General features: G+C 50.7%; 9 protein-coding genes and 1 non-coding gene across 13 annotated transcripts; 6 read left to right on the forward strand and 4 right to left on the reverse strand.

The window, feature by feature from the left end:
- Positions 1–45: 45 nt before the first annotated feature.
- H257_02194 (hypothetical protein) lies at positions 46–928 on the forward strand (the record flags this gene model as incomplete). The annotated part of the gene is made up of 3 exons (XM_009825730.1): positions 46–442; positions 511–595; positions 658–928. 3 exons carry the CDS (start codon positions 46–48, stop codon positions 926–928), a joined length of 753 nt encoding a protein of 250 aa, XP_009824032.1.
- Positions 929–2,426: 1,498 nt separating this feature from the next.
- Positions 2,427–7,741, forward strand: H257_02195 (hypothetical protein). Its single transcript, XM_009825731.1, has 13 exons — positions 2,427–2,774; positions 2,843–2,879; positions 2,931–3,456; positions 3,530–3,805; positions 4,058–4,511; positions 4,587–4,705; positions 4,774–5,097; positions 5,178–5,282; positions 5,415–5,567; positions 5,665–6,019; positions 6,076–6,187; positions 6,285–6,366; positions 6,783–7,741. Exons 1-13 carry the CDS (start codon positions 2,459–2,461, stop codon positions 6,942–6,944), a joined length of 3,021 nt encoding a protein of 1,006 aa, XP_009824033.1. The 5' UTR covers positions 2,427–2,458; the 3' UTR covers positions 6,945–7,741.
- Positions 6,942–7,742, reverse strand: H257_02196 (hypothetical protein). Its single transcript, XM_009825732.1, has one exon. The coding sequence runs from the start codon at positions 7,715–7,717 to the stop codon at positions 7,016–7,018; it is 702 nt and encodes a 233-aa protein (XP_009824034.1). The 5' UTR covers positions 7,718–7,742; the 3' UTR covers positions 6,942–7,015.
- A 3,224-nt stretch (positions 7,743–10,966) lies between these two features.
- H257_02197 (hypothetical protein) lies at positions 10,967–11,609 on the forward strand. Its single transcript, XM_009825733.1, has one exon. It carries the CDS (start codon positions 10,995–10,997, stop codon positions 11,535–11,537), a length of 543 nt encoding a protein of 180 aa, XP_009824035.1. The 5' UTR covers positions 10,967–10,994; the 3' UTR covers positions 11,538–11,609.
- Positions 11,610–12,982, reverse strand: H257_02198 (hypothetical protein). Its single transcript, XM_009825734.1, has one exon. The coding sequence runs from the start codon at positions 12,924–12,926 to the stop codon at positions 11,682–11,684; it is 1,245 nt and encodes a 414-aa protein (XP_009824036.1). The 5' UTR covers positions 12,927–12,982; the 3' UTR covers positions 11,610–11,681.
- A 172-nt stretch (positions 12,983–13,154) lies between these two features.
- On the forward strand, positions 13,155–16,728 carry H257_02199 (hypothetical protein). Its single transcript, XM_009825735.1, has 5 exons — positions 13,155–13,666; positions 13,716–14,147; positions 14,201–16,087; positions 16,161–16,451; positions 16,517–16,728. The coding sequence occupies exons 1-5, from the start codon at positions 13,205–13,207 to the stop codon at positions 16,685–16,687; spliced, it is 3,243 nt and encodes a 1,080-aa protein (XP_009824037.1). The 5' UTR covers positions 13,155–13,204; the 3' UTR covers positions 16,688–16,728.
- Positions 16,729–16,909: 181 nt separating this feature from the next.
- On the reverse strand, positions 16,910–17,804 carry H257_02200 (hypothetical protein). Its single transcript, XM_009825736.1, has 4 exons — positions 17,490–17,804; positions 17,392–17,442; positions 17,211–17,336; positions 16,910–17,147 (listed from the first exon to the last, which is right to left on the reverse strand). The coding sequence occupies exons 1-4, from the start codon at positions 17,760–17,762 to the stop codon at positions 16,947–16,949; spliced, it is 651 nt and encodes a 216-aa protein (XP_009824038.1). The 5' UTR covers positions 17,763–17,804; the 3' UTR covers positions 16,910–16,946.
- Positions 17,805–17,873: 69 nt separating this feature from the next.
- Positions 17,874–17,945, forward strand: H257_02201. The gene has a single exon. It is a non-coding gene; the product is annotated as a tRNA-Gly (tRNA).
- A 360-nt stretch (positions 17,946–18,305) lies between these two features.
- Positions 18,306–19,207, forward strand: H257_02202 (hypothetical protein). The gene has a single exon (XM_009825737.1). It carries the CDS (start codon positions 18,354–18,356, stop codon positions 18,933–18,935), a length of 582 nt encoding a protein of 193 aa, XP_009824039.1. The 5' UTR covers positions 18,306–18,353; the 3' UTR covers positions 18,936–19,207.
- A 130-nt stretch (positions 19,208–19,337) lies between these two features.
- Positions 19,338–20,726, reverse strand: H257_02203 (hypothetical protein). 4 transcript variants are annotated; one of them, XM_009825740.1, is made up of 4 exons: positions 20,375–20,726; positions 19,826–20,305; positions 19,649–19,762; positions 19,338–19,579 (listed from the first exon to the last, which is right to left on the reverse strand). In XM_009825740.1, exons 1-4 carry the CDS (start codon positions 20,695–20,697, stop codon positions 19,426–19,428), a joined length of 1,071 nt encoding a protein of 356 aa, XP_009824042.1. In that variant the 5' UTR covers positions 20,698–20,726; the 3' UTR covers positions 19,338–19,425. The 4 variants fall into 4 exon arrangements, with proteins under 4 accessions (XP_009824042.1, XP_009824041.1, XP_009824043.1 ...); XM_009825739.1 differs by having other exon boundaries at positions 19,338–19,762; XM_009825741.1 differs by having other exon boundaries at positions 19,826–20,726.
- Between the last annotated feature and the right edge of the window lie 981 nt (positions 20,727–21,707).

A 21,707-nucleotide genomic window follows, 5' to 3' on the forward strand; every position in this document is an offset into this window, starting at 1 on the left:
CTGGACACGTGTCCTACGACTCATCGCGGTCGGTACTGGCCGTGGATGGCCGCGCGCGACTTGAGGTGGCTGTCTCCGTTCGTAAAGAAAGCGGAGCTGCACTTTGAAACGCCTTTGACCAAGGGCACGCAGTACCTCTTTGCAGTCCATCCCCATGGCGTCGCTTCGTGGCACCACGGCGTCCTCCTGGGAAATACGTCAACGCCTCCATTCAGCGACTTTGTGCCTGGCGACCAGCGCCGTCACTTGGGCGCGTCCGTCGTCTTCCGCATCCCACTATGGCGCGAGTTCATGTTGTACTTCGGCGTGGTGGACGCGTCCAAGCATGTCGCACATGCTGTCCTCAAATCTGGCAAGACCCTCGTCATCTTGGTCGGGGGGGTCATCGAGCAAATGATGGCCAAGCGCGGCGAGCATTTGATTTACGTCAAACATCGCAAAGGTATTCCTATCATCAGGGCTAGATTCCATGTACTACCCCTCCTATACGATGCTGACGATATGGCCAAGGCCACTGCAAACTGGCGATTCAACATGGCACTGCTGTCGTCCCAGTGTATTGCTTTGGGGAAACAGACATGTTTGAGACCTCCACGTAAGAAACACCTCAAGTATGGTCGGCTGTGTAGTATCACTCACGCATTGGACTGAATTTAGGTTTCTGCTGCCGTTTCGGCAATGGGTGGCCAAAAAGTTCAGCGTGGCGCTGCCGATTTGCTGGGGGCCGTACTGGTGGTGCCCCATCTACCCGTTCGACGTTGAGTATCACCACGTGTTTGGCAACCCCATTCCCACGACCAAGACCGACCACCCCACGCAAGAAGACATCGATCGCGTCCATAAGCAGTACGTCGCCGAGCTCGAGCGCATTTTCGAAAAGTACAAGGCGCAGTTTGGCTACCCCGAAGCGACGCTGCACGTTTGTTAAACGAGAGCAAGAACAACTTAGTACAATGTAGTAATATTAGGTATCTGTAGTGCAAACTGGATAGGTGGCCTCATCACACAAACGCTCCATAGGCATTGCAGCAATTGCTTAGTAGCTATGATGGTGATTTGCAGAAGGCGAGGAAGTCTAATTGTTGATACATCTGTGTATCTGCCAAATGATATACAACCACCGAGGATGGGGGATAGCCCACGTGAGTACTTGGTGCATAAGTATAGCCAGGATATGGATAATTACCTACCCCGGAAGCGGGCTGCTGGAACGGTCGGGGGACGATGCGGAACAACAATTTGGTGGTTGACTGAGGCGGCTTTGGTTCGGAATAGCGATCAAGGCAACGTGCAGGTACTGTATTGGGAGGGTAAGCGTGGCCATCCCAATCAATGCCATCGTTGTAAGCTGTGGTAGTACTGTACTAGAAATTAAAATCAATGGTCGTGATTGCCCAAGATGCTCTGGACGACAGTGATTTGCCCGTAGCCGTCAGGGGAAGCTGTCCCTTGAGGGGGTGTTAGACCACATACTCCTACAAGGTAGTTTTCATGGCTTAAGATGGCAGACAAGGAGCGAGCGGCACCAGTGCAGCTGGCGGTACTTAATACTACGCAGTTCGCCGCAAAGGAACATCTTGAAAGAACAATGGTCGTACGGGTCGGCCAAAACATGCATGGTGAAGGAAGTACTACTTGACATGTGTTGTACACGTATCGAAGCAAGCAGACTTTGCCGCAATGCGAATTGTGCCTGTCCAGGACCGGCACTGCTTGATCGATAACGGGAATTTCAAATCAGTATGCATGTTGATACTTTTGAGGGGCGCCTCCAAGACGCACCGCATCAGCCCGACGTGTTCGACTGGGTAGTTTCCAGAATGGGAGGTGTCCACATGGGTGTAGAGGATCTGTCGGATCGAAATGAACCCCCATCGGGTACAATTGCAGCATGGGTGTGGCCTCCCAAGTAGAAAAAGGCGGCGACTTCTTCCTGGCTGTCGCGCAGCATGGCACAACATTGACGCTACGATGGCAACTTGCGCGTACACTTAAGGGAGTTGGGAGCTTCTGGTGAATTTGTTCTCTCGTGTTGGATGGACGCCACGACGCTTCTGTTCGACAAGGACATGCATACAATAGCGTTTGGTTGAAGGAGTCGATAACGGTATTACCGGTTGCATACTAAGCTAGTAGTACATTGTTAGGACGTCCGAGTATATATACTGTACCGGTAACTGGTCGAGTAGTTTTCTTGGTACTGTAGTGTACCTATCTCAAACGACAATAATGCAAGTTCGAACACTGCATATTGTACACAATCGGTCGACGAGGACTACGAATATCGATTCATTAACACTCCCGACTACGAATGAGTAATTTATCAAAAGCGCAACGTCGCCTAGTGGTATGGACCAGAAAAGTACAAAATGCTGTCGGTTACACGACACGCATGTGCGTAACCGTTCTCGTTATCCGTAAAACTCCCAAAACTGACGCAGTGTCACGGTCGAGTGCGATGCCGGCGGCCACAGCCCGGGCCCTCTTCCAGAACAGCAAGCGTCGATATGGAAAGACCTTTCTAGGGTCGTTCAACATGTACAAGGTCAATGTGGACGAGAAGCATGTGCTCGATCCCCGCATCGGCACGTCGTGGCTGCTGCCTCATCAAAACGGCGAGACATTCCGCCTGTGGGTAGCTCGGAACCTCGAGCTGTCGCCCCTTATGCGCGGGTTGGACGCCCTTATGGTCGTGCTGAGCTTCGTCATGGTCGCGTTCTTTCTATATACAAACTGGAACAGCTACAGCATCGATTTGGACCCGGCCGTGCAGAGTACGTAACAACAACATCGTTTCCATCTCGTTGGACGTCCATACTCATGCTGGTTGTATTGTTCCAAGCTTCGAGCAACGTGATTGGCATCCTCTTCACAGCCGAGTACGACTACTACATGTCGTTCATTGACCACCCCTCAACACTATGATGTAGCTACATTATCCGAGTGTATGCCACCCCCCTGCGCCTCGAATACGTCACGAGCGTGTTTTCCCTTGTCGACTTGATCGGCGTTGCATCTGCATGGATCGAAATCTGCCTCTCTAAGCGCTATATGGCGATTTTGAAAATTGACACCATGGGGCGCCAGTTCCTGTCGATGCTTCAAGTGATGAAGTCGCTGCGGGTGCTCCGGGCGTACCGCCTCCTGCGCTTCACGTCGTCAATGGTGCAGCGCCAGATCCTGGCCACGGTCCTCACGGTGCTGTGCATGATCATCGCCGTCGCCGGCGCGCTCCAAAACCTCGAGCTGTGCCCTGCCCATTGCCCTGACATCTGCATCCCCCTCTATCGCAACGACACGATGGCGTGCGTAGACGTGGAAATCACGTTCGCAGACTCCAACGCCACGACCACGTGCCCCAGCTTTGTCAACCACTTGCTCGAGAAAGCCCTTCCCCCAACCAACTGCTGCCGGTGTCAAGTGTATCGGTTTCTCGATTGGATCTACTTTGTCGTGGTATGTCCGTATACACAACTGGGGGGGGGGTCATTTTGTATAGTACCTGTTTGATTTATGGTGTTTTTTCTAGGTGACCATTTCGACGCTGGGATACGGGGACATCTCCCCCAAAACTGCGTCTGGACGCTTTGGCACGGCCATCTTGATCATGATGACGTTCGTGTTTGTGCCCATCCAAGTGAACAAGCTCGTGACGGTCATTTCCCAACACTCCAAGTACAACAAAGCATACACGTCTCGAAGTGACACGCACGCCGTCATCACAGCCCACCAACTCGACGTGAGCATGCTCCATGCATTCCTCCGGCAGTTCTTTCATCCTCAAAACCGAAACTGGAACGAACGGGTATGTGAAACTCCTCTTCCGTAGTCACGCCTTCCGCTACACTGTTCGAGAAATACCTCCTCCCCCTCCTTAACGACATGCTCGGGGTTCTTGTCGAACTACCTATGCTTGCTTTTCGGTTCACGCTAGACTAACTGAACGACGTACTGATTGGGGGGGCGCCCTTGATTGTGTTTGGGTGCTGATAAAGAATGTTCCTTCCCTTTAACAACAACGATGGGGGGGGATTAACTTTTGTTTGGCGAAATATAGATTGTGATTCTGCATCCCCAAGAACCGTCTGCTGACGTGACCAAGATCATCCACCTGTACGAGCCCCGCGTGACGTACATTGTGGGCTCCGCCATGCAAGAAGCCGACCTCAAGCGCGCGGCTGTGCCCACCAGCGCCATCTGCTACGTGCTCACGTCGTGCGCGGGTGACAGATCTGGCCGAGCTGACCAGATGTCGGCCATCCTCACGACAGCTTTCCGCGTCATGAACAAGACCGTTCCAATTTTCACCCAAGTGATCGCGTCCACGTCCGTGTCCTACTGCACCATCTCTGGGGCCACCAACGTCGTGTGTGTGCAAAAATTGAAAATGAGCATGCTCGCGCTGAGTTGCGGCATCAAGGGGCTCACGACGTTGCTAACAAACTTGCTGTCGACGCTGTCGCCGCCTTCGAAACCGGCCAAGGAGCCGTGGATGGCCGAGTACCTCCAAGGTACCAAATACTACCTCGATATGCTTGTGCTTTATAACTAAACCAACGAACGTATGGATATATATATGTGTATAGGAGCGATGAGTAAAATCTTTCGGGTGGATATCCCGCGGTCGTTTTCCGGTATCACGTACCACGAACTCGTCATGTTTCTGTACAACAACCTCCAAGTGATCCCCATTGCCATGGAAATGGTATACCAGATCTATGTATACCATATATATGTATCAAAAAGCAGATATATCATTACAGTACATGTTAGGGCAACGGCATCCAACTCAACCCAATGTCATTCAAGTTGGGCCAAGCGGCTGACCCGAAGCTGTGCTGCACCGTGTATGTGATTGCGCCCAATCTGCAAGTGATCGACCGCATCAACGAGTACCAGCACGAGCAAATCCGAGAGTTCCGACAGACACTGCGCAAGATGGAGCGCGCCAAGGCGGACGCGGAAGGGGCCGAAAACAAGTCCCCCAAAAGCGCCAAGAAACAGAAGAAAAAATTCACGCTGGGCGGCCACGTGTTTAGGTCCAACTCGCACGACACCGCCGGGTTCGATATCAAGGCAGCGTACGATTTATTTATGGTACCGTGTAAATTTATACTAGTATATATATGTTATATATATACTTAAGTGGGACGAAATATGTTTCATCGTGCCACTAGGCAAAGGATTTGCCCACCGTGCTGGATGGACACATTGTGGTCGTGGGGCTGCCGTTTGCATTGCAAGATTTACTTGATCCGTTGCACACCAAGTCGTCGTCCCAGGTACTAGGAGTATATATATATATATACGCCCTTCACCCTTTCCGTGAATACAGTAGGCATATATATATATCTACGAAATCGCATATCTTCCATATAGCAAAACGACTTTCTAACATACGATCTCGTGCGCAGATTGTAGTGATCTTTTCGCCCGTGAAGATGGCGATCCCAGACTTTGAGCGTCTGACGCATCCAAACCAAACGTACTTTGCACTCGGGTCACCGCTCACCTCGTTTGACCTGCAGCGCGTAAGCATCACCACAGCGTCATCCGTGATCGTGTTGGTGCGTACTCACATGCTAAATAAATCACCCCGAAACCCCTAAATCCCTAACCCCCGAAACCCCTAAACCCCGAGTTATCCGATTTGTCCTTTCATAGTCGAAGGCGGACAGCGGCACCACGAACGCGACGGTCGAGTTTTTCGATAAAAATATGGTGGACGCCGATGCGATCACATGCGTTCGGTTTATTTTGGAAGGCTGTTCGCGGCATCGTCAAGTGCCGCCGAATTTAATAGTCGACTTGGCAAAGCACACCAACGTGCGGTTCCTGAGCATGGCCGTGAAGCGTGAAAGTCGACGGGAGCGCCGCTTGACAGATCGTATGCTCCTGCAAGGCGGCCATCTGACCATGGACGATGCCACGCTCGCGGACATGGACATTGGTGGCGACGACGACGAAAACGAGGATGTGCTGGATATGAACTACATTTACGAGCCGGCGTATGCGTCCGGTAGGACAAGGACCAATCAAAAACGAGAAATAATGGGTGGCTATGGGGCGTCATAGGTCGTGTGGCGGTGAATGGCCTGATCGAGTCTCTTATGAGCGAGTGCTACCAAAAGCCCAACCTGCCCTTGATTATCGACGCGTTGCTCCACGGCCAAGAGCCCGATTACGAGTACGATTTATGTATAACGTTATATATTGGAATATGTTTGGATCAACAACAATATAATATATATTTGACTCTTTTGATCCAACAATACGATATGTAGCCTCCAGTTGTTTCAAGTGCCATGTCCAACGGGACTCGTGGGCAAATCATTTGGCGAGAGTTTTCGCAAGCTGCTGCGTCTGGTAATGTCATCATGTTGTAGAATGGTTCATTTATGTTGAGCTTTCACTTATCCTGCATGATCATTTATCCGGATGTTTTCATTTATCCTGAACGCCAGAACTTCATTTACCCGTAGAATTGTTCATTTATTTTGAGATTTCATTTATCCTGCATGATCATTTATCTGGGTGGTTTCATTTATCCTGAACGCGTTGTTGCTGTAGAACATCATTTACCCGTAGAATTGTTCATTTATTTTGATCATTCATTTATCCTTCATGATCATTTATCTGGGTGGTTTCATTTATCCTGAACGCGTTGTTGCTGTAGAACATCATTTACCCGTAGAATTGTTCATTTATTTTGATCATTCATTTATCCTTCATGATCATTTATCTGGGTGGTTTCATTTATCCTGAACGCGCTGTTGCTGCAGAACTTCATTTGCATCGGCTGCTGGCACCCCGAGAACGTCAAGGCGATGACCGCCAAGGACATTCCAGCGTATGTGCATACAAACCCCAAGACAGAAATGAAGCTCCACGCCAACGACCTGCTCTACGTAATTGGCCGCCCGGCGTCCAAGATCGAGTTGTGATCGTTTTCTTTCGCCCATATCCGATGGATATGCCTTAATTTATTACCCCGCTTTTGACTTGAAATGTCCTACTACTGGCGTCGACTGGCTGGCGGGGGAGTGCGCCACCGAGCGCGCAACGTGATCATCACCGCACCAAACGATAAAATGCCGCCCGCCACCGCTATGGATGTTAAAACGCGGCGGTGGAATGTGGCGGCGTCCCGCGCAGTGGTCGCTTCATCGGTTAGGATGCGGCGGAACTCGTCCATGTCTGCCTGGCGCGACACCGCGGCTTGGCCCCTAGCGATGGCATCCCGACGCAACGCCGCGTTCTCGTTACGTTGACGAACGATATCCGCTTGGATGGACGCAATGTCCGCTGTCGTAACCTCGATCTCGTGCTGCAATGCTCTCCACTCGTGTAGGTGCTGCATCAACTCCCGTTCACTTTCCCGCAATTGGGTCAACTCGTTGTTCTTGGCCGCTACATTGGCGAGCATATCATCCTTCATACGTTCCCAGTGACTTGCAATCTGCTTCTGGTTGGTCTCTTCGAGGACGAGGAGGTCAGTCCAGTTGTCACGCCATGTTGAAAGCTTCCTGCGCAAGTGATCGACGATCGATGTGTTCAATGGTGTGACCTGAATCTCAATCTGTGCAGCGCGAACGCGGCCCATGACTTCCTGAACATGTTCGTGCTGACTGTCTGTCTTGACAAAGGTGTTCATGGCGCTGTACAGCATCGCCGTCACTGCCGCCACGACCCACACCGCATTACGCCACAGACTCATTTTTATTTCGCCAGGTGAGGACTGTTGACGACCGAATCGTTTCTGATTGGAGAAATAGTTACACTATTTTGACCAATTAATGAAGTTACACGTCTTCTCTAATACTAACGTTACATGTAGTACGTAGTAGAACTTCGAAGTACTACTACACAGTGGTACTTCGAAGTACATAACGCTACTATTATATTAATATTAATAGTACTCAGGAGTACTAGTACTATTAATACCGGTAGTATGGTGCACGTCATCTCTAACCTTCTACCGGTGTAGGTGGCCAAATCCAAGACAGGAGGTTATACTGTACTAACCGTTAGTATTACTTCGAAATATTCACATTGTTAGGGTGGGTCTGGATCACACCCTGATTTTTGCCCAATTAATATTTCGAAAATTTGATTCACAGTCAAAACAATTCGAAGAATTTGGTTGTCTTAACTAACTTACAGTACCAACTTTCAGAAAAAGTCCCTTGAACTCGTTTTCTATTTTTTGGCGAAAATCCCGGGTTGGTCATTGAGATGGCCACTGAGATATACTACGTAGTACTACGTAGTATTGCATTTGTAAGTGAAATTAATTAAAACCTGGCAATTTGTTTTCAACAAATCGAAACTATAATTCGTTGTGCATTACGATGCCGTTATTTTCGCCCATGTTTTCTCGATTACTACAGAAGTATGTGCTTTTCATGTAATTTGCCCGTTGTTTAACTGCGTTAAACAACAACCAGACGTTTAAGATAATATAAGCCCGATTGAAGATAAAACAACGCTAAACCCAAGTTCTGCATTTCAGCAGAATAAAACAACGCTAACTTTATTTCTGCGCTAACTACCGGCAATCGAGTTGGAGCACCAGGCCAACTTACGCAGTTGCAACCACCAGTTCATCACGATGCATACCGTATTAGGATGTGAAATGGGAGTAGTTAACTTGCTATACATCGTGTAGTTGTAGTGCCCCCTTGCTTTCCACGTACAGTACTAACGTTAGTACAGAACAAAGTGTTGTAGGTATGGCATAGCTTTGAATCATTGGACAGAGCGACGACTAACCTAACTATATCCCTAACGTTATAAATTACTCAGAGTAGTTGATGTTTGTAGTGATCACGAATGGGAGGTCATGTATACAGTATATGGCCATAGCTGCTTCAGTTTCATTGCGGCAAGCACCTTGACGAAAGCACCTGTAAAACCACCTTGAAACAACCAATCATCGCATTAGATAAAGTTACTTTAAACAACGCACCCAACCGTTATTCAAGTTACTTTAGACAACCGTTATTCAAGTTACTTTAGACGTTATTTAAGCCTGAGAAATTTTTAAACAATGAATTTAACCATGGAATTGCCAAAAAACTCGCAAAGAAAAATACGCAGTAACGTTACTATAATACCAGTATTAATACTATCATAGGTTCAAGGTCTCTAAAACATAATTCCTGGAACAATGTTAATGTCAAGAGGACGAGGAAAGAGTAGCACTTGAGGAAGGGCGAGAAATACGAGGAACACTTGCGTGGTGGGGGGCAAAACTAAAAGTGACTTATCGGATTGGCTGTAGGTATCCGGATGCCTGAACCCACCAAAGCAGACAGGCCAAAGTGTACCTCTTGACAATGAACTCACTAACATAGGGGTTTCATTTTCTGTAGTACCATGTAGTACCTGTATTGGGCAAGACGTTCGGCAAATCAATTATGCATCGGCCAATCAATGATTGTTTACGTTAGTTATTGTTTCACCTGTTTGACACACACATCTTCGCTGGTTACTTGGCCCTCCTCAACCTTGCTCTGGAAAGCTCACTTACAAGATACTAGTAGCCTTTCATTATTTTATCAAGGCGTGAATAGATTTTCTTGAAATAACAAGTCATGTAATATTTCTTTCTTAGATAACGTTAGCTAACAAAGTTGTTCATAAAATATTACTATGAATAACTTGAAGTCATATTTGAGGCAATACTTCGGTACATGTACTAAGTTAAGTTACGTAGTATATTATATAATTATACTTCGAAGTGTTAACTGGTTGTTAAATTTTCTCACTCCGCATTTTATTTTGCTACCAGTAAGTAGTATATGAGACATTTTTCGTTTAAAAATACAACCAAGTACTGGTAGCAAATTGCGGATATGTCAAAACGGTCTCCGCAATATACTACCAGAGTGGTAGTATTTGTTTAGTAGTCATTTCAGAAAGTTTGGAAGCATTTTGCTCTCGATTTCGTGGTGTAGAAGGACTAAGACGTCATGATTAAAAATATAGCCTTATCCGGATGCGAAATACTATGGAAAGGGCGTTTGTGGATGTTTTGGCAAGCCAAATAAAATCACAAAACAATTTTGAGCTGACTGTGAAGATACTAATCTATGCGTTCCAGAAAGTCCTCAGCCCCTACCGTATTTGTCGTTGATCTGCACCATGAGATACAAAACGCGAATATAATTCTATAATTCAATACAATCTTGAATCAATTATACAATTCGAATATTTAAATAAATTCTTCAATTTCAATTCCATGGTGAAAGGTACGACAAATACGATAGTGTGTCTACTAGATATGACATTACAGTACCTTTATTCCCAAAGGCAACAGTATCTTTAAGAGCTACCGGTAGTGCGATCGGGCTGCGTGGTATGCTGCCAAATCCTTTGAGGTTCGCTGTTTTGGCCAGTTCGCACCCTTCTGTAGCAAAAAAAGTTATGTTTTGGTCGACGATTTCACTTGTTCTAAGTGGAATTAGAATAACCTTATCTAGTACATCTGACCTGTGGATTGGACCTTTTAAGCCCTCCTATCGGTCAAAACAGGAGGCCTATTCGAGAAATGTCTCATTTGCAAGTGGTAGCAAAATATACTGTACTTCGAAGTATTGCCGGTACTGTTGGGAAGGTTTTGGCAGTTCCCCAATGCAGTCACTTTGTTGTCAAAGCATGTTGGTTGTTCACAGCCAGCTACCGTTAGGTCTCCGTGACAATAGTAAGGTTAGCTTATCGTGTTTGAAAAAAATGTTTGAAAAAAGATGTTGATAACGTTATGAATTATAAAGAAAAAGCATCGATAAAGCCTGTTCTGGGGATCTGAGCACTTGAAACACGCACCTGTACACACGCCAGTTAACTTTTGCGTATACAAGAATTTGTATACCTTCATGAGTACTAGTATTTCATATGGTGCGTGAATTCAAATTGGGTGCGCATTTGGTGGTTTTAATTCGCCGGCAGTCCAGCCAGCATTTTAGGAACAGCCACCGGAGTGAAATCAACCCATGGTCCGATCATTCCTCGCTGCCTTCGTCGTCGTCCTTGCCGCCGCCAACACCGCTATGGCCGAGATGACGTCTCAATGCAAACCGAACGAAGTACTTTGTGTGAACACTGCAGGCACGGCAGGCCTATGCTACATTCCCCAGGACCGGTGGGAATGTTGCGACGGCCTGTTGCACTACATGGGCCCGGGTGCCCTCGACGAGTGCTGCTACAACCCCTCTCTCAAGAAGACGTATCTGGCCAACTTTACGGCTGGTGGATGTCTTGAATTCAAACGAACGCCTGAACCCAAGCCTGTGGTGGTCCCAACCACCACCGCCGCCACGGCGGCAGCACCAGTCTCATCGTCGTCGAACTTTGCTGGTCTGAGTGTTACCAACTGGATCCTTATCGGAGCGGGGGTGCTGGTCATCGTCGGCGCAGTAGCTTTCTTCATCTTCCAGAAAAAGCAGAAAAAGCACGCGACCGATGCCACAGGGACCGAGATCTGCATCTTGGAATCAAAGGACACCAAGCCCAAAGAAATTATGCTCTTCAACTAGCACCCACTCGTCGCCTTGGTCTGTAGTCATAATCTTTTTTAAAGCTAATAACATTTACCATTTGTAAAACGATCCAGACAAAAGGCCCTATATGATCGTCCTTGAATAAGTTAAGCGAGTGTTTGGGACAGACATAGCCGCCCTTTACTCGACTTCTACGCGACAGTCTATTCGCCCCTTCGTACCACTTGCCCCTCCTCCTGCGTTGTTACTGTCTCGATGCACCTTGCCCTGCTTCATCTTTACTCGGCGTTGGTGGTCCAGCTGCTTCTCCAACTCCCACCGAATTTCACGCCTGGTGTGGTCCTCCACTTGCCGTAGTCGTTCGACCTCGCGCTCCTTGTCCTTGGCCAGCCGCTGGCTCTCCAGCGCTTTGAGCCGCCGCAAGCTCTCCTGTTCGTCGTTGCGCTGCTGGGTCGCCTTGGGCACTCGCACACGTCGCAGGTCGTCAATATCTCGCAGCAGTGTGGCTTTCAGTCGCTGCAACTTGACTTCGTCGGCGGCTGCCTTCGCGAGCCCTTCGTGGGGCACGTCGTCGGTCACGACACTGTGGCCCTTCGGCTGTTTTGTCAACTGAAGGACTCGTTGAAAGACAGCATCCGACACCAGCCGCGCTGTGACTGCCCATAGAGCCATGTTCCGCTGAAGAACTCGTGCGCTAGCATCCATCCGCTCGATCGTTTGAAGATGCAGGTGGATGCTGGCTAGTCGTTTCATCTGCCGCTTCCGCTGGCGACGCCTTGCGCATCGCTGTATCGTGGCGGCGGCGGCGGCCTTGATCCCGTGCCAGTACCGCATCCACGTTCGCTGAATAATCAGCGCCGCGGCCAACTGGAGACGAAAACGCCGACCCCGCCGTTGTAGCACGTGGTGATACATGCCATTCAAAATGCGGTCTTGTGCAATCCGGCGCTGTCGCCGAAAGAAAACGAGGTGCCACCACCGCTGCAGGGTAACCGCGCTCTGAAACCGTATCGCGTGTTGGTGGAGCGTATAGTCCCGCATGGCCACTTGGATGAGGGCGGCGGCGTGGTTTAGCAGCCGCCAGTACAGTCGTTTGTGATACGACCTACGCCAGGTTCGCTGGATGCGGGAGGCGCTTGCGTTGTGCAATCGTCGACGGGACCGATCCAGATCCCGCTCTCGTTTCTTGTCCTCAAGCTGCTTCTTTTCCTCGTACGTCCTGCGTAACCACTCGCCTTTGCGCTGCTCAATCTGTGTCTTGTCACGCAGACGCTCTTGTCGTCGGTGGGAGCTCTCCATGAGCCGCTGCCGCCTTGCTAAACTGCCGTCCACGAAGAACCTCGACGCTATGGCGGTGGAAAACGAATGCCGGACTGCGTTCTGCTGAAGCGACTGCCGCTGCAGCGCCACCAGTTTCGCTTCCATCGACGTCGCTGTAGTTGCCTACCCGCGCCTCGGGTCAGCGTAGCAGTCGATGCACGAAACCGTAAAAACAAAACAGTTGACGGTTACTCGTTCTCCTACCAATTAATAATATTCCACCCGCCTCTACTGGTCATTATATGTCGAAGTATTTGATTTGAATTCAAGAAAAAATACAAGGTGGTGCGATATTTGTCGGTGAAATATTATTACTTGTACTTTTTTCATCGTGCGTGCTGTGGAAACGTAACTGCAGCGTTGGCTGGACGTACGCAGAGTTAATGCGGCGGCGATCAAGGGGCCCGCTGCCCCGGCGGCTGCTTAATCCCGACGCCCCATCACCCGAAGCGATCCTCACACATGACGCGGCGGCAGCCATCAGCACCGAGATTAACGACCTCGTGTCCAATCGGAAGCTGCTGGCGGCATTGCAGCATGCCAAGGCCGCCAACATGCACGCGCGGTATCAAGCGTTGCGCAGCGAAGCGTCTCAGGTTGACATGAACTACTCCTACGCCGAAGGGTTTCTTCCAGGGGTGTACTTTTACAAGTACTTGGCGTCGGTCGCGGACGTTGGCGGCGAAGACAAGGACAGACCTGCCGACGACAACTGCCACGTTCCACTCCGGTCTGTGGGGCACCCGAGGCTGCAGCTCAAATGCTGGCTACCCGACACGATTGTGTTTGGGGGCAGCTTCCCCCCCGTGTGGTTGTACAGCGACCAACACGGGTACATTCGAAAGGTACCCGTGCCGATCGCCTTGTCGATTGTCAAACACATTCCATGCTTAGGTGATCCATTTTCAAGACGCCCATGTGATGGAAAAGTTGGGGAACCGGCGCTTTGAAAACGATCCCGTGGTCGTGTTCAAGGAGCCCCAAGTCGTGAAGACCCCCTTGGCCACGACCACTGGCGGCAACCACATCAAGCTGTACAACACGCTCGAGCTCAAGAGCGCCCTTGCCAAGGCGATAGGGAGCCCCGTCACGTTTGCCCTGCAAAAGTACGTCAAACCCAAGGGCCCCAAGGCGTTTATCGTGCGCGCTGTGTACAAAGCGGGGCGCCCAGCGTGTGGGTGGACCATCACCAACAAGGCCCCGTTCGACGCCCCTCATTTGCCCTGCTTAAGTCGATTTTGCACTCTCACGGCTACAGACGACAGCTGCTCGTTTGCCAAGCTCACGGAGCGCGCCGTGGCCGACCTCATGGACGTGCATGTTCGGGTACGAAACATAGTTCGCCGGGGAAGCAACTATATTTTGTTTTTTCGTCGTAGATGCTCAAGTACGTCGAAGTGTCGTTGCGCGTGTCGTTTGAGAGTGTTGTGGCGGACTACATCAAGGACGACATGGGCCAGTGGTGGCTCGTCCAAGTCAAAGCGTTTCGGCTCAAAACCATGCGGCCCACGGCGCTGTTGTCCAAACTCGGAGATGCCTACGATCGGTCGACCGTGCAAGACGACTGGGCCGATGACGTTGTTGCTCCAGCTGCGTCGTTTAAGAAACCACCAAGTAGTCACCATCAGACTGTGCAAGACAAATGCAAAGTTCACAAGATGGTGCCGTGCAAACTGTGCCAAGTGATGTACCTGCAGCACGAAGTCGCGTACAAGATGACCATGAAAATGATGTACGAGACCATTGCGCGCATCCAACTTCGGTCGGCTAGCGACACCAACTTGTCGTTTCTCAGGCATCCCAAGGACAGCCTCGACAGCGGACTGCTCTACCAAACGTGGAACGTGTGCAACCTGTGCTACGCGCTTTACGAACGCGACCAGGCGCTGCTCCAGGTCGAAACAAAGTTCACGGCGTTCCTTGGATGCCCCACCAAACTGTCCACGTCGCGCAAGGGGGGGGTCACCATCACGCACGACTCGAACGTCGCGAGGTCCCAACCCATGCTCACCCAAGTGCCGACTGAGTTTACCCTGTGTCGTCTCATGCTGTTCTTCACAGCGTTGTACGATATCCCCAAGGAGCTGTACGAGAGCGAAACCCAACTGGCCAACGACCCCACGCGACCCAAACGTTCTCGACTGTACCTCCGCTTCGCCGTGCTCGGATTCGACTGCTTTGTGCCGCTGGACGCGCACGCAATGCTCGCGTCCACGTCCATCCCATCCAACGAAGACGACGAACCCGCCACATGCTACTGGATCCCCCTCAACCTCATGCGATGCTTTCACTTTTTTGCCCCCAAGACCCCCCTCGCGTCCAAATTGCGCGAGTCGTCGGGCCTCGGGTCATATTTGGCCGACGAAGGCACGATTACGATCCAGCTCATTCGATGCACCGACCCCCACACCGTCGACATCGACGCCCGACGGGGCCACCAGCAACAGCCCCCTCCGACTCCATCGTCGTCGTTCTCGACTGCGAGGGGTATCCGAAGGAGGGGGTTACAGACCCACAAGGCCGCCGTGTGCGACGCCCAGGGGTCGTACTCGGTGCTCCTGGGGTCGACCAAGATACAGCTGTACCAATTTCGCAGCGCGTACGTGTCCAAGACAGACGTGTACACGAGCATGAGCTCGGGGGAGCTGTTCAACTTGAAGGCCAACGTCGGCTTTGAGCGCATTCGCGTGGTCAACTCCAAGCACATTTTGGCACGATACACCCTCCGCCAGTACTTTGGTGTGTTTGTACCCGACTCGTCGTACGTCGTGACTGACAAGTTGTGCACGGAATGGGTGGACAACATGAACGCTGTCACAGAGGACGCGACGTTGTACGTCCCCAAAGCCCACCTAGACCAGTTTCGAGCGCCGAGCAGCAGTGCCGCCAGCACCTCGTCGCTCCGAGACGCGAACGAGTTGGAAGACCTGATCGAGGCAGAGTCTACCCGACAAGTGCCATTGGCGGAGCCGCCGAAGCATCGACGGAATCCATTGGACAGAAAGGTAATGCAAGCATGCGACGACGACGACGAAGGGGCACTGGACGGTGTGATTCCAACACCCAACGAAGATGTTGAGGATGATCCCGAGGGGCGGTCGTTGCTGTTTCAACGACGACGTTCGTCGCAAACGACGAGAGCAGCACCAGCAACGGCCGTCGTGCCCACCACGTGGTGCGTCACGGTGATGTTGCATCGCACACACAATTGGCACCCGGACGAAGGCCAAGCTGGGTGGACTGCTGCGTTTTCGTTTCTGGACGAGGTATTATTTCAATTCTATGACAACCACCAATACAATTCGACCAAACGCAAGTTGGTTTCATTGCTTGGTGTAGGTTCACGAGGCACGGCAACAGGACGTTGTGCTTCGTCCCACCGATCGGCATAACGCCACACCGGCTGATGACGTCGTGTTTGATAGCACCCACCGCATTTACGTACGGGGGGCGCTGGATGCGATGCAGGCGTTCTATGGCAGTCCCGGCGGCGTCTGCACTGTGCGCTTGTCTCATGCTGCCACGTCATCGCGGCCGCCACGGACAGTCGAAATCGACCTCACCGACTTGCAAACGTGTCGCACGATCGACGGCACGTTCAACATTGACACTGTGGCCGACGCCGTGCTGGTAGCATCAAATCTCCGTAGTTTGGACAAGGATGAAGAACCTGGTATAACTGTGGACTGTGGTAGCAACCGCAGCCGTACCCGCCGTATTTATCCGTGTCGATCTATGTGACGCGCGTGCCCGACGACGAAGCGTCGCGCCTCGTAGTTGTGGGGTCCCCCGATGCCACCGCCCCGGGGCTGCAAGTGCTATCGGCACCTCCTTTGACCAATGCTCAGTCTATAATTCCATCCTAAGAACACCTTGGCAAATAACCAATATTTCGACTAAAACATCCTAACACTACAAGGTATGATAAAGAATGCCAAAAAATGTGGGTTTGCAGATGTTCTGCATCATGCAGAGTCGTGTCGTCAGGAGCATTGCAGATTATTCTACCATATTACCACGTCACATTGCACTGCTGCTCCCATTTACCATGTTCCCGAATGATCAAAGTGCACTTTGGCGACCAAATATGTCGACAAGATTGAAAGAGCGTGATGGATATATATGTTAATGCAACGACTGGGCCGATACTTTGGTCGGCGGGGGCAACAACGCCGCGTCCGGAAGGAGGTTGTCGAAGCGGGTGGCGGCGGCATTGGCTTGGCGGGTCGGCGCGTCTGCCATGAGAGACGCCAGATCCAATCCAATCTCGGTGAGAACTTGGTCCACCACTGCGTCGCCCTCTGCTTCGACTTCTTCGTCGTCAAACTACGAGCAGAGAATGGGGTGAGTTAGGCCTCGCTTGACCAACGAAGGGTCCTATGAACGTACGGCGTCGATGAGTGTGTCGTCGAGCATTTCTTCCCGCATACCCATCATTTCGCTCTGCTTTTCAAAGTCCATGATAACCTGTTGGAACCGATTCATGTCCATTTGCTTGTTCGTGGCGGCCATGGTCTGCGATCGTTGCATATGAGATGGGAATGAAGGTAAGAGGACAAGCAGATCGTACCTTGGTGGACTTTTCCATGGCCGAGACCATCGTCATCTGTGCCGCCATGCTCTAAACAGCATGCATGTGGAGCGAATGCTGTCTGAGGACGTACGAACCGTGGTTTGCAACCCGATGCTTCCCAAGTTGCTCTTCATCATCGTCATCTTGTCCTTTTGCTGCCGCAGTTGAATCAACTGCTTGGCTAAGATCTTGGTCCCGCCGTTGTTGCCTTCCTTCGCGGCCCGCTTGATATCTGCAATGAGCAGCTTCTCCTGCCGTTCCAGCGCCATCTTCTCCCTCTCAAGTTCCCTCTGGCTCTGCGAAATGCCTCGCTTCGCCTCCTTCGCTTGCTCTCGAGGCGTCTTCTCTGGCTTCCCGAACCCAAACATGGCCGCGTGGACAGGTGTTACCTTGGTTGTCTGACAAGTGAGTGCATATTCAATCTTCAAAGTGATTGTTAGCACATTCTTATAGCGTACGATAAACTAGAAATAAAAAAAGCGCCGTTAGTCTAATGGTTAGGATTTCTCCCTTCCAAGGAGAAGGTCGGGGTTCAATTCCCCGACGGCGCATCTTTTTTTCTTTTTATTTGACCGCACATTAATAATTTAACATTCAATGAGTTAGTAAATTGAGATGCAAAGTGCTTGGTTCAAGCTTTGTTGCGGCCTTTTGCTGCGATGGAAAATGGTTTACTCCTCATTGCTGCCATCATCCAAATGCAGTTGTCCTACAAGTCTTCGTTCGCTTGTCGTTGATAGAAGCCATAGTTGGCTATAACGAGGTATTAACATCCAATTAATAAAGGTCATTTCAATAGCTAATCAAATCCCAGCAAAACACTTTGCAACCCAAAAATCCATGCCAAAGTCCATCTCGGCAGCACTTCCGAACCATGGGCTGGACAGCCGCGAAATGCTGCATGCAGATCATGGTGATCGCCAATATTATCTTCCTCGCAGCAGGCGACTTTATCCTATATGCCGGGATCTACCTCAAGACGGAATATTGGGCAGACATGTTTGAAGGCGACAACCTTCGGCAAAATGCAAGTGCTGAACGCGACCTTGTCATGGGGGGTGTTGATCTTCGCGTCGCTCATCATCGTAGCGGCCGTCGTTGGCTTCGCCGGCGCGGTCTTCCGCGTGCGCTTCTTGCTGGTGATCTACGCGATATTGTGCACGTTATCGGATATTGCTTTCCTCGCCATCTCCATGGCAGGATGGTTCATCTTTGCCAAATCGTCGAGTTGGAAAGACAAGGCGTTTCCTGCCGACAAGAAACAAGAACGAGCATTTGCCAGTAGATTCAACCAGGAGTACTGCTACGTCACCGGCGCCAACCTGTGCAACAACGTGTTGTTCAGTAGTGAGGCCATTTCGAAACTGGCCCCCAACACGGCCTACGACGTGCTATCTCTCGTGTTGGACGCGCTCAAGGAGGTCATGGCTAGCGCGGGCATCCACGGCATGCAGAGTTTGTGCCAGAACTTTGGTGCGAACGGCGCTGTCGCTGACCTCGCCGCGCTCGTGCCAACTCAACCCCATCTGCACAGGATGTGAAACGGCACACCAGCCCTCCAACTTGAACTCTGTCTTTGCCTGGGTCAACGACCAGTGCCCCCCGACCCGGCCGCGCTCCAGTGGTGCGTGGGGCTGTTGAGTGCCAAAACTCACGGGCCAGACATCGCCACGCCCTTCCGCATCTGCCGAACCAACCTCTACCGCGCATTGGTCAAGTGGACGCCTCTGGTTGTCCTTCCCACGACTGCCGTGACCATCACTCTGTTTTGCATCGTGTTTGTCGCGTGTATCGTACACCGACGCTATCCCCCCCAGTCCAAAAACGTATTGGGCCAATACAAGCACGATATAATTCCCCAAACAGTACGACACTTCGTCTCAAACCACTCACGACAACCAACCATCCCGCCCGTCCATATTCCGTGATTGAACAGTCATAAGCTTCATCACAATACTAATGTTAGTATTATATTTTACTCGATCTACTTTTGTACGACAGGACTGATCGTGTGTTTCCCACGAACGGTCATCATACATCCACCGGAGAACGAACTACGTGATACATATCCGTAGAGTCTGGCAAGGCTGACATGGTGGCGGTCCTTGGCTCATCCTCCATCTCGAGTAGCTCGGCAGTTACCACCAGTTGGCGCAGTAGCACCGTAAGCCCAACAATGGCCAGTCTACGATACAATATATATAACAGTATCACATCCCCAACCAAAATGGAACTATACGGTGACAAGTCGTACGAGCAAAGAGCTACCCCCAACGAGCCATAACCGACCCACGAGCTTAGGTACGCCCACAACGCCAAGACGTGGCGTCTGCACTCGACATAGGGCGAGTTCCCCCCGTCGCTTGAGCTACGTAGAATGAAACAAAGGAATGCTCGATGTATCACAATCTGCTGATCTTGCAGGTAGTACCTCTGGGGAGTGTTCAAGAACCCAGCACACCACGTTGCCGACGCCAGCGTTAACGGGCACGCATCCAAAATGCTAGTCAAGAACTCGGAGTACTGCGCGGCAGGATGTTGGCGGCATAAAGCGCACATGGCATTGATGTGCTGACTGAGCGCGGGGTCTGTCACTCGAACCAGCGAGCTGTTGCACGCTTGGTCCCAGCCGTACAGCTGGTCGAATACTCCTCGCGCTGAGGCAGCCGCGGCCGGACCCAGGAACAGCGTTAGGGACTCACCGACATTGCCTACCGTGCAATAATACGCGATCTGGCCTTGGCAGTACATCGGATTGAAGTGCAGGGGAAAGGCAGCTTCGGCGTCGGTGGGGGTCGCACTGGTTTGCAATGTGTGCGCCAGCCGAAGGGAGAGGAAGCCACCAATGGCAACGAGCACAAATACACCCAAGTTGATGGTTTGCACAACAATGTACGCGAGCATCATGTGCCTAGGTAAGGTACAACGCTTATAAGAAAAGAGCTGTGTCTTGTAAGCCACAGGATGGTTTTGTGGGAACCTGTTTCTCACCCAAGCCCCCAAACAGCCTACCAATGACGTGGCAACGACCAGCACCCCAAATGCCAACACGACTCCAAATGTGACTCCGGAGAGCCAAGTGAAGTTGGACTGAAACATCGCCACCAAGCCCAGGCGTTGGATCCACACAGTGAAATAGATCAGCATGCCCCCAATTATCATGAACGCAACGTTCACCAGCATAATGGCAACCTTGGCCAGCCCAAGGAAGGTTGACGCCTTCTCGTGTGGCTTGAAGTCGAATTCAGACACGCGGGACATGGTCGACCTGCTCGCGGACGGCCGAGTGCCGTTGGGTGGCATGTTTCTTTAGAATCAGAGTTCGGATTCATCATAATGTGTGCAACTCAAAAGATCCAGGATGGAAATTCATTGGTTAAACCATAAGCGTCATATGATATGATTGGCTGAAATATGTCTATTTCCTGGGCAGGTCATATAATCGCTCATATTACTTCAGTATATTGTAGGCGAACGTACAATTTATAACGGGCTATCAAGTGTTTCATTGATTTTGAACGTTGCGAACTGCATGAACGAGGACCTACACAAGCTAAAGGAATCATCGTATTTACACTTAGCAAGTTATAATTGGATTCCTGACACTAGCTGTTGGTGCACATGAAGTTGATCGCGCGATTTAAAAGCCCCGGCGCCAGCATCCGTAGGGGCAGCAACCGTACGAACCGCACCCCCAATAAAAGATGCCGTTGGTGCCCTTCACAGCGCCATGGCTGCCTTCGGCGACAACCGCAAGGGGTTCCAAATCCGACGAAGGGGCGTCGGTCGGTGGACGGAAGGGAGGGGTGAAGGTTGGCGGACGGAAGGCCGGAGTGGCCGCGACAGCGCAGGCGAGGACGAACAAAGTGACGACGGACGTGGGCTGCATCGTTGGTAGTTCAGGGCAAATTGACAAGTGTATAACAAGCAACACTGCAAAGGGATTAACTGTACATTGATCTTGGGAACTAACAAGTTGAGTTGAGCCCATTACAGTGCAATAGTTCACTGTGAATGGCATATTTTGTGAAAACGTTATTGCAGTTCGCGACTCGAGTAAGAGTTAATATGTAAGTATTAATAATTGAACTTAACCCCACGGCCAGTTTCCGATTTTATTATGATCGCGTATAAGCACAGTAAGGTGAATTCTAGTAAGCTGCAACTTCGTAGATGTAACAGTTAGTGACTCGTCGTTTCAAGAGTACCATTTCAAACTGCAACTGGTAAACTTCATTGACATCAATTAACATAAGTACGGGACATTATCGTAACATCAGGTGGCCATGGGATCGATCCCTGTTGTGTGCACA

Source organism: Aphanomyces astaci (assembly GCF_000520075.1).
Source record: "Aphanomyces astaci strain APO3 unplaced genomic scaffold supercont1.3, whole genome shotgun sequence".
NCBI lineage: Eukaryota > Oomycota > Saprolegniomycetes > Saprolegniales > Verrucalvaceae > Aphanomyces > Aphanomyces astaci.

Bases quoted from the DNA above. Each gene is read 5' to 3' on its own strand.
- H257_02195 (XM_009825731.1), top strand. From the start codon at position 2,459: ATGCCGGCGGCCACAGCCCGGGCCCTCTTCCAGAACAGCAAGCGTCGA. The intron at 5,098-5,177 runs GTACCGTGTAAA...TCGTGCCACTAG, and splicing joins CAGCGTACGATTTATTTATG to GCAAAGGATTTGCCCACCGT. The intron at 6,020-6,075 runs GTAGGACAAGGA...GGGGCGTCATAG, and splicing joins CGAGCCGGCGTATGCGTCCG to GTCGTGTGGCGGTGAATGGC.
- H257_02196 (XM_009825732.1), bottom strand. From the start codon at position 7,717: ATGAGTCTGTGGCGTAATGCGGTGTGGGTCGTGGCGGCAGTGACGGCG.
- H257_02197 (XM_009825733.1), top strand. From the start codon at position 10,995: ATGGTCCGATCATTCCTCGCTGCCTTCGTCGTCGTCCTTGCCGCCGCC.
- H257_02198 (XM_009825734.1), bottom strand. From the start codon at position 12,926: ATGGAAGCGAAACTGGTGGCGCTGCAGCGGCAGTCGCTTCAGCAGAAC.
- H257_02199 (XM_009825735.1), top strand. From the start codon at position 13,205: ATGCGGCGGCGATCAAGGGGCCCGCTGCCCCGGCGGCTGCTTAATCCC. The intron at 14,148-14,200 runs GTACGAAACATA...TTTTCGTCGTAG, and splicing joins TCATGGACGTGCATGTTCGG to ATGCTCAAGTACGTCGAAGT. The intron at 16,452-16,516 runs GTAGCATCAAAT...GGACTGTGGTAG, and splicing joins CTGTGGCCGACGCCGTGCTG to CAACCGCAGCCGTACCCGCC.
- H257_02200 (XM_009825736.1), bottom strand. From the start codon at position 17,762: ATGTTTGGGTTCGGGAAGCCAGAGAAGACGCCTCGAGAGCAAGCGAAG. The intron at 17,337-17,391 runs GTACGATCTGCT...CAACGATCGCAG, and splicing joins CCATGGAAAAGTCCACCAAG to ACCATGGCCGCCACGAACAA. The intron at 17,148-17,210 runs GTACGTTCATAG...CTCTGCTCGTAG, and splicing joins ACGACACACTCATCGACGCC to TTTGACGACGAAGAAGTCGA.
- H257_02202 (XM_009825737.1), top strand. From the start codon at position 18,354: ATGCCGGGATCTACCTCAAGACGGAATATTGGGCAGACATGTTTGAAG.
- H257_02203 (XM_009825738.1), bottom strand. From the start codon at position 20,697: ATGCCACCCAACGGCACTCGGCCGTCCGCGAGCAGGTCGACCATGTCC. The intron at 19,763-19,825 runs GTACTACCTGCA...CATTCTACGTAG, and splicing joins TTCTTGAACACTCCCCAGAG to CTCAAGCGACGGGGGGAACT.